Genomic DNA, 13,664 nt, shown 5'->3' with positions numbered 1-13,664 from the left:
GACATCTTGATCCTGGACTTCTGGTCTTCAGAACTGTGAGATCATACATTTTTGTTGTTCAAGCCATTCAGTCTGTAGTCTTGTTATGGCAGTCTGAGCAAATTAATATAATAAGTCAAAATAAAAATGACTGCTGCGGCTGGGTGCAGTGGCTCACGCCTGTAATCCCAGCACTTTGGGAGTCTGAGGCAGGTGGATCATGAGGTCAGGAGATTGAGACTATCCTGGCTAGCACAGTGAAACCCCGTCTCTACTAAAAATACAAAACTTAGCTGGGCATGGTGGCGGGCGCCTGTAGTCCCAGCTCCTCAGGAGGCTAAGGCAGGAGAATTGCTTGAACCCAGGAAGAGGATTTTGCAGTGAGCCGAGATCGTGCCACTGCACTCCAGCCTGGACAACAGAGTAAGACTCTGTCTCAGAAAAAAACCAAAAAACAAAAAACTGCTTCAACATGAATGAACCTCAAAAACGTACATGAAGTGCAAGAAGCCAATGTGAAAGGCCACATTTTGTGTGAGACCATTTATATGAAGTATCCAGAATTCATAGATCCACAGGGACAGAAAGCAGACTGATGGTGGCCAGGGACTGGGAGAAGGAGGGAATGAGATGTGACTGCTTAATGGGTACAGGGTCTCCTTTGAGAGTGATGCAGATGTTCTGTAACCAGCTGGCAAGGACGGTTGCACAACTCTCTGAATGTACTAAAGGCCCCTGCGTTGTACACTTTATTTTTTTGTTGTACTCTAAGTTCTGGGATACATGTGCAGAACATGTAGGTTTGTTAACATCGGTATACATGTGCCGTGGTGGTTTGCTGCACCCATCAAACCATCATCTACATTAGGTATTTTTCTTAATGCTATCCCTTCCCTATCCCCCCACCCCTTGACAGGCCCCAGTGTGTGATGTTACCCCCCCTGTGTCCATGTGTTCTCATTGTTCAACTCCCACTTATGAGTGAGAATATATGGTGTTTGGTTTTCTGTTCTTGTGATAGTTTGCTGAGAATGATGGTTTCCAGCTTCATCCGTGTTCCTGCAAAGGACATGAACTCGTCCTTTTTAATGGCTGCATAGTATTCCATGGTGTATATATGCCACATTTTCTTTATCCAGTCTGTCATTGATGGGCGTTTGGGTTGGTTCCAAGTCTTTGCTATTGTCAACAGTGCTGCAGTAAACATATGTGTGCATGTGTCCATTGTACACTTTAAATTGAGTCATTTTCTGTTGTATAGATTTCACCTCAGTTAAAACAAAAGAAGAAGATGGATGGTGTGCACCATTTGCAGATAAGAGCTGTTGGTGGGAAGGGAGTGACCTGAAGAGTCCATGTTCCATTTTGTAGCTTACCTTTATCGAGTAGATAGAGGCTGCCTTTGAAAGGAAGCAGAAGTACATAAAATCCCTGGGACCAGTGGGAAAGAAGAAAAGGTACTGGAAACTAGTTTTTTTTTTTTTTAATTTAATCTTTTTAGATGAGGTCTGGCTCTGTCACCCAGGCTAGAGTGCAATGGCATGATCTCAGCTCACTGCAACCTCTGCCTCCCTGGTCCAAGTGATTCTCCTGCCTCAGCCTCCCAAGTAGTTGGGATTACAGGCACCCACCACACCTGGCTAATTTTTTTTTTTTTTGTATTTTTAGTAGAGACAGGGTTTCACCATGTTGGCCAGGCTGGTCTCGAACTCCTGACCTCAGGTGATCCGCCTGGCTCGGCCTCCCAAAGTGCTGGGATTACAGGCATGAGCCAACGTGCTTGTCTGAAACTAGTCTTTCTGAAGTGGCCATAGGTGTTGGATATGCCATTGCTGAATTCAGTGGACAGGAAACCACTTGACCACTTCTTCTGTTGTTGCTGACTTAAGATAGTTCCATTTATGATTGTTTGACTTACAATGGTTTGACTTAAGATGGTTCAACTTACGATTTTTCAACTTTAGGATTGTGCAAATGTGATATTTCTTTAATACAAGCCATACTTTGAATTTTGATTCAAAATGATTTATAATAACTTTATTATAAAATAGGCCTGGTGTTAGATGATTTTACTGTAGGCTTATATCAGCGTTCTGAGCTAGGCAGAATGCTAGGCTAAGGCAGGCTAGGCTAAGTTATGATGTTTGGTAGGTCTGGCGTACTGAATGCACTTTAAAAGTAGGATATTTTTGGTTTGTGATGGATTTATCAAGATGTAACTCCTTTGTAACTCAAAGAGCGTCTGTAATTGTGCCCGGCCTCATGTAAGAAAACACCTGCCCCAGTGACCTTCTCAGAATCTGGATGAATCTCTGCAGCAGATGTATTTCTTGGACTGCTTTGGCATTTTTTGAATCCCTTTTCTATGTTGGAAAATTTCCAAGCTTTTGGGACTTGCCTCTTCAAGATGAAAGCCAAGAACTCGTTTCCAGGCATCCTTGTAACTAGGGCACAGTGACATAGATCCAATGTGAATAGCTGAGAACAATTTAGCAGGCAGTGACATGAGGAAGAGGGTCCTTTGCAGAATTGATTCCTGGTGAGGGTGAGAAAGGGTGTCCAGCATTCAGGGGCAGCTCAACAGGGCTCAGGATTGAGGTCCCACACCCCACCATGGGGGAGGGCTTTTTGTGCTGTGAAAGGGGTTCTGGAATTCAATATGGCATGGGCATTTGGCCTAGGAGCCTCTAGCCTTGCTTCTGTGAGGCTTCATGGTGATTCTCAGGCTGCCTTTTTTCCTGACACAGAGTCTCACTCTGTTGCCCAGGCTGGAGTGCAGTGGCGTGATCTTGGCTCATGGCAACCTCCGCTTCCCGGGTTCAAGTGATTTTCCTGTCTCAGCCTTCTGAGTAGCTGGGGTTACAGATCCATGCCACCACACCCGGCTAATTTTTGTATTTTTAATAGAGATGGGGTTTTACCATGTTGGCCAGACAGGTCTCGAACTCCTGACCTCAGGTGATCTACCTGCCTTGGCCACAGGCTGCCTTTTATGCCTGAACTAGGTGGGGTTTTGCCAATAAGAACCTCTACTGAGACAGCCCACCCAGGCAATGCTGGACAACCTGCTTGCTTTGAAGGCAGTGTTGTGCCAAGACGGGCAGCATCTGGAGGCTCCAAGGTGGCCTTGGAGTGGTCTGTGGTTGGGCCATTTGCAGGAGAGGAGGAGTTTTGTCAGTTGATGAGAACACCCTGTACTCTACTTGGGCAATCTGTCCACCCTTTTCCTACTTTTTTTTGTTTGTTTGTTTGAGAAAGGTATCGTCTGTCACTTAGGCTGAAGTGGAGTGGTATGATCTTGGCTCACGGTAACCTCTACCTCTCTGGCTCAAGCAATCCTCCTGCCTCAGCCCCTGAGGAGCTGGAACCACAAGTGTGTACCACCATGGCCAGCTAATTTTTATTTTTTGTAGAGATGGGCGTCTTCCTGTGTTGCCCAGGCTGGTCTCAAACTCCTGAGCTCAAGTGATCTGCCTACCTCGGCCTTCCAAAGTGCTGGGATTACAAGCATGGGCTACGTTGACTGGCTCTCCTACCTTTTTTTTTCCCTGACTTTCCTTTTGCTTCAGACTACATCTAAACCAGATTCCACCTGGACATGGCTTTCAAGACTGGAAAGAATTGATCACCTAGAGCAGGAATGGTAAACACTTTCCATTTCTTCCATGAACTGTCACATTAATCAGGCAGAGAATGTTATCCTGCCAAGCCTGAATATGGTCATGTGGTCTGCTCAACACTGCACTCCTAGCATCAAACTCTAATAGTTTGTCAACACAGACAATCAAATATCCTCACCATCTCTGCGCCACAGCCTTAACTTAAACACCTAACAGTTTGGGCACAGTGGCTCACATCTGTAAACTCAGCACTTTGGGAGGCTGAGGTGGGAGGATCGCTTGAGCCCAGGAGCTCGAGGCTGTAATGAGCCATGATAGCACTACTTCACTCCAGCCTGGGTGACCAAGCAAGACCCTGTTTCCAAAAAAAATAAAAATAAACAAGAAAAACAAAGCAAAACAAAACACCTAATATATTATGATGGGGAGAGAGAAAGGCCTTTACAGTACTGTAGTGAAAAGCCAAATGGACTGGAACCTGCATCCGCCCCTTGGGGCACTATCCAGAACTTCTTGCCGTTGTCATTTCAGCAGTAACAACACAGATTTTTATAGAAACTAAATTTATAAAATTTACATAATTAGGGAATGTCAAAGGAAGCACATGTTCCATGGGATCTGCAGTCCTTATTAAGACAGAGGAGAACAGAGAGGGAGCCAGTTGAGGTGAGGATTGGCTTGAAATTGGCAGCTCTGTGCAGAAGCCAGATCTGAATAGATCTGAGGGGCTGGCACTGAAGGGCACAGTTGGGAGGACCCCAGTAAGATTTCTCTTGAGACGCCATGGGCCTGTTGGACACTCTGCCCTCTCCTAGTGGAAGGCTCCTCTGCTCTGACCTTTGAGAAAGACATAGAAGCATTGGCCTTGTTTTCTCCAGCATGGAGACACCTTAAGGGCCATCAGGTGGTGTTTCTCAATCTGGGCACAATCATCAATGGGGGCAAGAAAATCCCCCATTACCTGTTGCTGCACAACTGGCATCCTTGACCCATTCAATGTCCTTAGTGCTCCTTTTCCCTTCCCTAAAGTTATAGGAGCAACTCAATGCCTCCTCATGCATTTCCAAATGTCCCTGTTTGAGGCTAACTCATTGACTGGGTGAAGGAAAGAGATGTGTCTGAACTCACCCATGCAGAGACAGGGGTGGAATGAGATCTTGAACTCCTTAATTCAAGGCTCTTTCCATTGAGATGTTCAGGTAGAAAAAAAATAAAGTTATTTCTATAGAAAACTATACGTGTTTGTGCACCTATGTGTGTTAAGGAGACATATGTATGCATGACCCAACACAAAGTGTCAGCCTGAGAAACTCAAGCATTTCCCAAGAAGCTAGACTTTGTACATTTGAAATGGGATGGAAGTCATGCCCTGTACCGTAAGATTAGCTTCTTACAAACACCGAAGCTCACCCACTCCCAAGGTGCCTTTCTCTTCTCTATGTAAAGTTAGTTTACATTACAGCAAGGTGTTACTGACATGTTGGGTTCAGTCTAGGTTCTGCTGTACACTGCACAGAAAGCCAATCACTGAGACAATGAGTAGTGGCAAGGAAGAAGGCTTTAATTGGGTGCTGCAGTCAAGGAGATGGAAGATCAGCCTCAAATCCATCTCCCTGACCAACTAAAATTAGGAGTTTATACAGCAGAGAAGAAATGTAATCGTGTGGAAAACAGGAATTAGGGAGAGGAAAGGAAGAGAAGTTGGCCAACAGGAAGCAGGTAATTGCTTAGGCAATTATGATGGATGAGGGGTCTGACATCTCATTATCCAGATGTGGTGGTCTCATGAGTTTCAGCTACTTGATTCTATCTGGGAGGACTGATGGTTGGTTTCCTGAGAAAGGAACTCAGATAAGACAAACATAACTTTCTTGAGTTTTAAGACTGGGGGGGCCAATTTTTATCTTTATTCAAAAGAAACTATAAACATCATTTCTAGGGGACAATTGGGATGGTTTTATAGGGACATTTTTGTTGAAGAATGTCTTGTTCTTATCTTTTTATCCATGGTGGTTATAGCTGTTTCCACTCAGGACACGCAAACACTCAGGATACTGCCTCTCTGGCTTGTAAGGGACATCAAGTGATATGGTTTGACTGTGCCCCTACCCAAATTTCATCATGAATTGTAGTTCCCATAATTTCCACGTGTCATGAGAGGGACTCAGTGGAAGTAATTGAATCATGGGGACAGGTTTTTCCATACTGTTCTCATGATAATGAGTAATTCTCATGAGATCTGATGGTTTTATAAAGGGGAGTTCCTCTCCACATGCTTTCTTGCTTCCTGCCATGTAAGATGTGCCTTTGCTTCTCCTTTGTCTTCTGCCATGATCGTGAGGTCTCCTCAGCCATGTGGATGTGTGAGCCCTTTAAACCTCTTTCCTTTATAAATTACCCAGTTTCAAGTATGTCTTTATTAGCAGCGTGAGAACAGACTAATACACCAAGGTAGCAAGTGCTTGGCCCTATCTAAGGGTTGGAGGATGACAACCATGCAAGGGAAGCAGAGACTGGGCCTTGCAGTGGAGCTCTATCAGAATTTCCTCTTGGGCAATAACTACCCTCTCCCATCCCTAATGGAGCTGCCATGTTCATTTATGACATTATTCATCCCTCTGCCCTCTCTCATGCTACAGCTTATTCATCTGGGGCTGAGCACTTCACCCAAACAAGGTTATAATTTCCTTCCTTGAAATACTTGAATGCATGATGCCTTTACCACCACATTGGAACTATGGTACCACTTGACCGTAGTTCCTTAATAGTAACTAAAACTTTGATGTTTGGGGAGCTGTTGGCATCTATATTTTAACCTCGTGTGGAAATCCAGGCAGCTGGGAGCCTGGGGGAAGTAAAAATGCAGAGAAAAGCAAGGACAAGAGAGGGGAAGCCCAGTCTCTGGTTCTGGAGGATTTGGAGGTCCATTTCCATCCTGCCTATTTCAAGGCTGTTTCTGAAACTGCCTTTGCAATAATTATGACAGTGAGAGAAATCTGACTGTCTTTGTTAGCTTTAAAACAGAGGTGATAACAGTCCATTCCCGAAACTAACCCCCTCCTTGCTGGGGGACTGAAACCACCTTTGTAAGACTAATGAAAGGCTGCAAGGTTAGGATAATGGAAGGGGCTGGAATTCTGCTAAAATGTAGGCATAGTTAACGTTAATCAACCATTGTTATTTAGTTTGATTTTCTATAAGCCCTGTATTGCTCAAGTCTTTTTAATCAGAGACACAAGACTTGTAACTTCCCCAATTGCTCCCATAGATAACATCACTACTGTCAAAACCTAAGATTAGTTTTTTTTTTTTTTTTTGAGACAATCTTGTTCTGTTGGGCAGGCTGGAGTGCAGTGGCACCATCTTGGCTTATGCAACCTCCACCTCCTGGGCTGAAATCATTCTCCTGCCTCAGCCTCCCAAGTAGCTGGGACTACAGGCACATACCATCATGCCCGGCTAATTTTTGTATTTTTAATAGAGTGGGGTTTCGCCATACTGGCCAGGCTGGTCTCGAACTCCTGGCCTCAAGTGATCCACTGCCTTGGCCTCCAAAAATGCTGCGATTACAGGTGTGAGCCACTGCGCTTGGCCCTCAAATTAGTCTTTGAGATGTTTTTCAGACTTTTGCTTTCTGGAGACTGACTGACTTCACCGGGGCCTGCGATTCACACCCAGGAACTGACTCCCACCAGAAACTGCCACCCAGAAATTGATGAGTGTGTGAAGACAGTTTGATTGGACTCCTATGATTTCATCCCCAGCCAATCAGCAGTTTCCATTCCCTAGCCCCTTGCTTACCAAATTATCCTTAAAAATCCTAGCCGCTGAGCTTTCAGGGAGGCAGATTTGAGAAACATCTCCCATCACTCTGCTCAGCTGCCTTGCAGAAATTAAACTCTTTCTTTGCTGTTTTCAGTGTATTAGGATTTCTGGACAGTGGGTAAGATGAATCTTGCAGGGCTGTTACCATTTATACAACTGTTCCTTGGACCCCATGGACCAATGAATTTCTTCCTTTGCCTACACTAGTTCACAGTGAGTTTCTGTCATTTGCAATCAAGTTCCCCTAAGTAGGTCCTGAGTCTGCAGGGTGGACATCTGTCTCTCCTTGAGTGTTGCGGGAAGTCAGGGACCCCGAATGGAGGGACCGGCTAAAGCCATGGCAGAAGAACATAAATTGTGAAGATTTCATGGATGTTTATTAGTTCCCCAAATTAATACTTTTATAATTTCTTATGCCTGTCTTTACTGTAATCTCTGAACATAAATTGTGAAGATTTCATGGACACTTATCATTTCCCCAATCAATACCCTTGTGATATCCTATGCCTGTCTTTAATCTCTTAATCCCATCACCTTCATAAGCTGAGGAGGATGTATGTCACCTCAGGACCCTGTGATGATTGTGTTAACTGCACAAATTGTTTGTAGAGCATGTGTGTTTGAACAGTATGAAATCTGGGCACCTTAAAAAAAGAACAGGATAACAGCAGTGTTCAGGGAACAAAGGACATAACCTTAAATTCTCACTGGGAACAAGGGACATAACCTTAAACTCTCACTACCAGTGAGCCAGGGGGAACAGAGCCATATTTCTCTTCTTTCAAAAACAAATAGGAGAAATATTGCTGAATTCTTTTCTCAGCAGGGAAAATCCCTGAGAAAGAGAATGCATCCCTGAGGGTCGGCCTCTGAAATGGTCACTTTGGGGGCAGCTGTCTTTTACGGTCATAGCTGTGGGATGAAATAAGCCCCGGTCTCCCGTAGCACTCCCAGGCTTATTAGGATGAGGAAATTCCCACCTAATAAATTTTGGTCAGATCAGTTGTCTGCTCTCAAACCCTGTCTCCTGATAAGAAGTTATCAACGACAATGCATGCCCGAAACTTCATTAGCAATTTTAATTTCGCCCCAGTCCTGTGGTCCTGTGATCTCGCCCTGCCTCCATTTACCTTGTGATATCTTATTACCTTGTGAAGCATGTGATCTTTGTGACCCACACCCTATTCGTACACTCCCTCCCCTTTTGAAAATCACTAATAAAACTTGCTGGTTTTACGGCTCAGGGGCATCATGGAATCTGCCGACATGTGATGTCTCCCCTGGACACCCAGCTTTAAAATTTCTCTCTTTTGTACTCTGTCCCTTTATTTTTCAGACCTGTTGACACTTAGGGAAAATAGAAAAGAACCTATGTGAGATATCGGGAGTGAATTTTGCCCGATAGAGTGCTACCCAGAGGGAGCTCATAATGAGGGCATCTGAGTGACAAGGGCCCTTTAGGCCAAGCTTCAAGAGGGTAGTGCAGTGTTTCTACTAGAAAGGCAGTGGCAGCCCCGCAGCAGACTGGGAAGTTTTCACAGTAGCTTTCTGCTGTGTAGGAACTCTGCTGTTAACCTTTCCACTTCAGCCTGAAGCTACCCCAAAAATTTCTGGACACCCCCCGCAACCCCAGTCTTGAATGAGAGGCTCTACAACCTTATCGTAGACCCACCCGTGACTCACAGGCAGACCTGCTGCCTAGACACATTCTTTTCAGTGGAGTGAACTTCATCTCCCTGAGACTTTTTGAAAATCTCAGGGAGATGAGATTATTATTTTAGTTGGTCCGTCTCGCCATATAGAATACATGACCCAAATATTGTCTCTTCCAACCCATCCCTCTCTACCTGAGAATATTTTTGCAAATCCCATTGCATGTGGGGAACAACTATCTTTTCAATAAATAATCCCAAAGCACCAGAAGGCCTGGGACTATCCCTGTAGTCCCAGCTACTTGGGAGGCTGAGGTGGGATGATTGCTTGAACCCAGGAGGCGGAGGTTGCAGTGAGCCATGATTGCACCACTGCACTCCAACTTGGGCAACAGAGACAGACCCTGTCTCAAAAAAAAAAAAAAAAAAGCACCAGAAAACTGTTCTCAGCAGAGGTGCTCAGATTGATTTAAGGATGGATCTTGGAAGAGAACCTGCCATATTAAATGTAGCTGGGCCTCCCTTAGAGATGTTGAATATTTAATGTATCCTGAACACCCTTCAGGTGCCACTAAATTTTTTTTTTTTTTTTTTGAGACAGGGTCTCGCTCTGTCAGCCAGGCTGGAGTGCAGTGGTGTGATCTCAGCTCACTGCAACCTCCAACTCCTGGGTTCAAGTGATTCTCCTGCCTCAGCCTCCCGAGTAGCTGGGACTACAGGTGCATGCCACCATGCCCGGCTAATTATTTTGTGTTTTTAGTAGAGACGGGGTTTCACCGTGTTAGCCAGGATGGTCTCGAGCTCCTGACCTCGTGATCCACCCGCCTTGGCCTCCCAAAGTGCTGGAATTACAGGTGTGAGCCACTGCTCTTGGCTGCCACTAAATATTTTAACTTTTCCACCAGATGAACAGGAAATGTCAGTGATGGACCGAAGAAAACATTCCAAAAACTATTTCCTTTTGTCACTAGGGTTTGCTAAGCCTAGTTAGCCTCAGACTCAGCCTCGAAGAGGACAGAGGAGCACTTCTAAAGGTAAATGTTTTACTGCATACAGTTAATCTATTAGAGTTATGCTTGTCACTTAATTTGTGAGTGCAAATTATTTCAAGACAGTGTAGCTTTTACGTGCTCTCCTGTTAAAAGCACTGATATTCTGCAGAGTAACAAATTCCTTCCTGGCTTAGCAAAGGATGATAATGAGTTATTGGTAGTATCACCATCAAGCTCTTATTTGCATAAGTAAAATGAAGTTAATATGTGGATAAAATAAAACTGAAAAATGAAATATTGTTAAAATAATGAATTTAGACACATTATTGAGCAGGTATGTTTGGCAACTGATTGGAATAGAGCATTTTAATTAGTCTCATTGAGTCAAAAATCAATATTGAACATTGTACAGCACATCAGAATTATATTAATTTCCTCCTCTCTTAATATTTGCATCATTTCTAGCATGAATCTCAAGCCCTTTCTTCTGGGGGTCAAACTCCGTGCATCAGGAGGGAGATTGGGTGTCAGATCACCCTTTGTTCTTGCAGAGAGGGTGACTAACCAATCCTGAAACCCAGGAGTACCCCACTTGATCTTCTTAAAATAAACTCTCCAGAGATGTATTGCAAAATCTGAGTGCTAACCTTATTCTGCACCAAATTCAGCTTAGGGAGGGAAGTTAAGAACCTCAGTTGTGGGTAGGGTGAGGTGGCTCATGCCTGTAATCCCAGCACCTTGGGAGGCCAGTGCAGGCAAATCACTTGAGGCCAGGAGTTCGAGACCAGCCCTGCCAACAAGGCAACAAGGCCAGGAATTCTAGACCAGCCCTGCCAACATGGCAAAAAAAATACAAAAATTAGCTGGGCGAGTGGCTCATGACTGTAGTCCCAGCTACTTGGGAGGCTGAGGCACGATAATTGCTTGAACCCAGGAGGTGGATGGTTGCAGTGAGTCAAGATCGCACCACTGCACTCCAGCCTTGGTGACAGAGCCAGACTGTGTCTTAAAAAAAAAGAAAGAAAAGAAAAGAAACCCAATTGTGGACTGAAGTCAGGCAGGACTTTCCATGGGGTTCCTCAGGTTTTGTGGTATTAGTGGCTGGGAAGCACCTGCCTCCATTCTTCCCATCAATCCTGATCTCAGATATCCTGTGGATGCTTAATTCTATTAGTTCTGTTAATTATTATTTATAATAATTCTATCAGTATTATATATCACCTCTGATATATAATTGGCTAGGCCAGGGTACTCAAGTACCAGATAGAGTTGACTCCAGCCAATTTCTTAAAATCTTTCTTTCTTTCCTCCACCCCCAACATGTGTGTGTATGAATGAAATAGGAAGGAAACAGAATGAAATAGAACCTCCTATTGGTTCTGTTTCTCGGGAGACCTTAATTAATACTCTACTTAAGATATTGGGCCCTCATTTGTCCTCACTGTGTCTCAGGGGAGGCCCATGATGTTCCATCTCCTGAGGCCACCAGCGAGGAGACTCTGAGATCACTTTCAGTTACAAGAAAAATGACAGTAGTGCCTGGGTCAATGACTTCCTTAATCAATAGGTCAATGGATTCCATAGTCAACTTGAGAGTAATCCCTTTCATAGTTGTCTTGAGAGTAGTGGCTTCCATAGTCATCTTGAGAGTAGAGTAATCCCTTCTATTGCTATGTCAGTAGGCCACTGGCTTTCATTATCATCTTCATTATATAGTCTACATAATCCATATATAGTCTTGACTATATAGTCAAGATGACAATGAAAGCCAGTGGCCTGCTGACTTGGGAATAGAAGGGGGATTATTCTCTAACCTACAGTGGACACTGTAGATTCTCCCTTGAGTGTGACTGGGTCCCCTTAGGTCGTATGTCTCCCTGACCTTGCCAGGAGGACACCATGCAACTAAGTAGCTTAGATCAGAAATTGGAAAAGTATAGCCTGTGGGAGAACATCCAACTTGCCATCTGTTTTTTTATGGCCAGTGAGCAAAAAATGGTTTTTACGTTTTAAATGGTTGGAAAAAAATTGAAAGGAGAATAATATTTTATGATGTGAAATTATATCAAATTAATTTTCAGGGCTCATATATACATTTTATTGGAACACAATCACACCCATTGGCTTGTGTATCCTCTGTGGCTGCTTTCATGATACAATGGCAGAGTTGAATAGTTGCAACAGTGTCTTAGTCCCTTTTTTTTTGTAGCTAGCTATTTAATTAGGTTCTTAAGACATTTAGAACACCAATTTGTGAGGATAAATTCCATTTGTCAGGGCAAACACAGATCGCAGGTAGCCCTGGAGATGAGAAATAGTTTTGACTTTTGGTAAAATTTGTGAGTCCACAGCTTTCTGATCAATCTTGCGCTGCTCTGTAATCTCATATTTCTCTTTTTCTGTGTCAAAGGTCTCACCTTCCTGGTGTCTGGGCTGCCACAGCTGCTGCTTCTTGAAGTAAGCATCAGTAAGATGTTTTGGGATTTTTACATTGCTGATATCGATTTTGCTCGAGGTGGCAATGACAAATTTCTGGTGTGTTCCTCATAGAGGAACTCAATTGAGGACCAGAGGTCCAGTCACAAGTAACAAGCCACTAGCCAGCTGCTTCAGGAAGACTACCCTCTTGCCCCTGTGGCATCCAGTGAGGATGATCAGAATGGTCCCAGGGGTAATGCTGGCTCGCAGTTTTCTCACATGCTGACTGAAGGGTTTTTTTTGCTGTGGCTCAACAGCTTTCGAGGTACATCTTCAGTAGGATAGCATCTAGGCATTTTGCGAAGTTTAACCACCCGGGTACCACCGTTCTTGTCACCACCAACTGGTTTTGTAACAGTTGCAAGAACCTTCTCCTTTTTCTTTTCAACCTTTGATTTAGCGGCTGAGTACTTCCTCTTGTACATGACCTTTCTAGGATACATGTCAGATCGGGAATACCTGCCAATTCCTCTGACAAGGACAGGGTTGTGGCTGCAATAGGGCTTCCCTTCTTGGGCTTTTTAGCTTTAAGGTTACCCTTTTGCACCTTGCCACCAGCATCAGCCTTCTTGGCTTCGGGTTTCTTCTCTTTAGTGTCTGGCTTCTCAACTTTTTCACCCACCATCTTGCGAGATGGGAAAGAGCATCTTAGTCCCTTTTTGTGCTGATACTGAGTAATTTGTAATGAATGTATATATTTTTTCTTTTATTTAGAGATGGACTCTTGCTTTGTCACCCAGGCTGAAGTGCAGTGGCGTGATCACAGCTCATTGCAGCCTCTAACTCCTAGGTGCAAGGGAACCTCCCACCTTGGCCTTCCTAGTAGCTGGAACTACAGGCATGCATCACCACACCAAGCTAATTTTTAAATTTTATTTAGAGGTGGGGTCTCCCTCTGTTGCCCAGACTGGTCTGGAAAATCCTGGCCTCAAATTATTCTCCTGCCTCAACTTCCTGAGTCACTGGGATTATAGGCATGAGTTACTGCACCTGGAAATTTATTGGCTCAGAGTTCCAGAGACTGGGAAGTCCAAGATCAAGGGGCTGGCATCTGGCAAGGAGGCTCTTCTTGCTGCATCTTCCCATGGCAAAGGGGCAAAAAGTGTAAGAGAGAGCAA

At 44.2% G+C, this 13,664-nt stretch overlaps 1 protein-coding gene and 1 pseudogene across 1 annotated transcript in view; one reads left to right on the top strand and one right to left on the bottom strand.

Annotated features, from left to right (window-relative positions):
- LOC129490714 (beta-glucuronidase-like) overlaps positions 1-4,587 on the top strand; it is a 57,991-nt gene extending 53,404 nt beyond the window's left edge. Inside the window, 1 exon segment of the mRNA XM_055294530.1 lies at positions 4,415-4,587. Coding sequence (XP_055150505.1) covers positions 4,415-4,587 — 173 coding nt within the window.
- Positions 4,588-12,306: 7,719 nt separating this feature from the next.
- Positions 12,307-13,171, bottom strand: LOC129489863 (large ribosomal subunit protein eL6-like; annotated as a pseudogene).
- Positions 13,172-13,664: the final 493 nt, after the last annotated feature.

Source organism: Symphalangus syndactylus, chromosome 9 (assembly GCF_028878055.3).
Source record: "Symphalangus syndactylus isolate Jambi chromosome 9, NHGRI_mSymSyn1-v2.1_pri, whole genome shotgun sequence".
Lineage (NCBI taxonomy): Eukaryota > Metazoa > Chordata > Mammalia > Primates > Hylobatidae > Symphalangus > Symphalangus syndactylus.
Note: the sequence above shows the minus strand (reverse complement) of the source record. Positions and strands in the feature narration are given on the sequence as shown.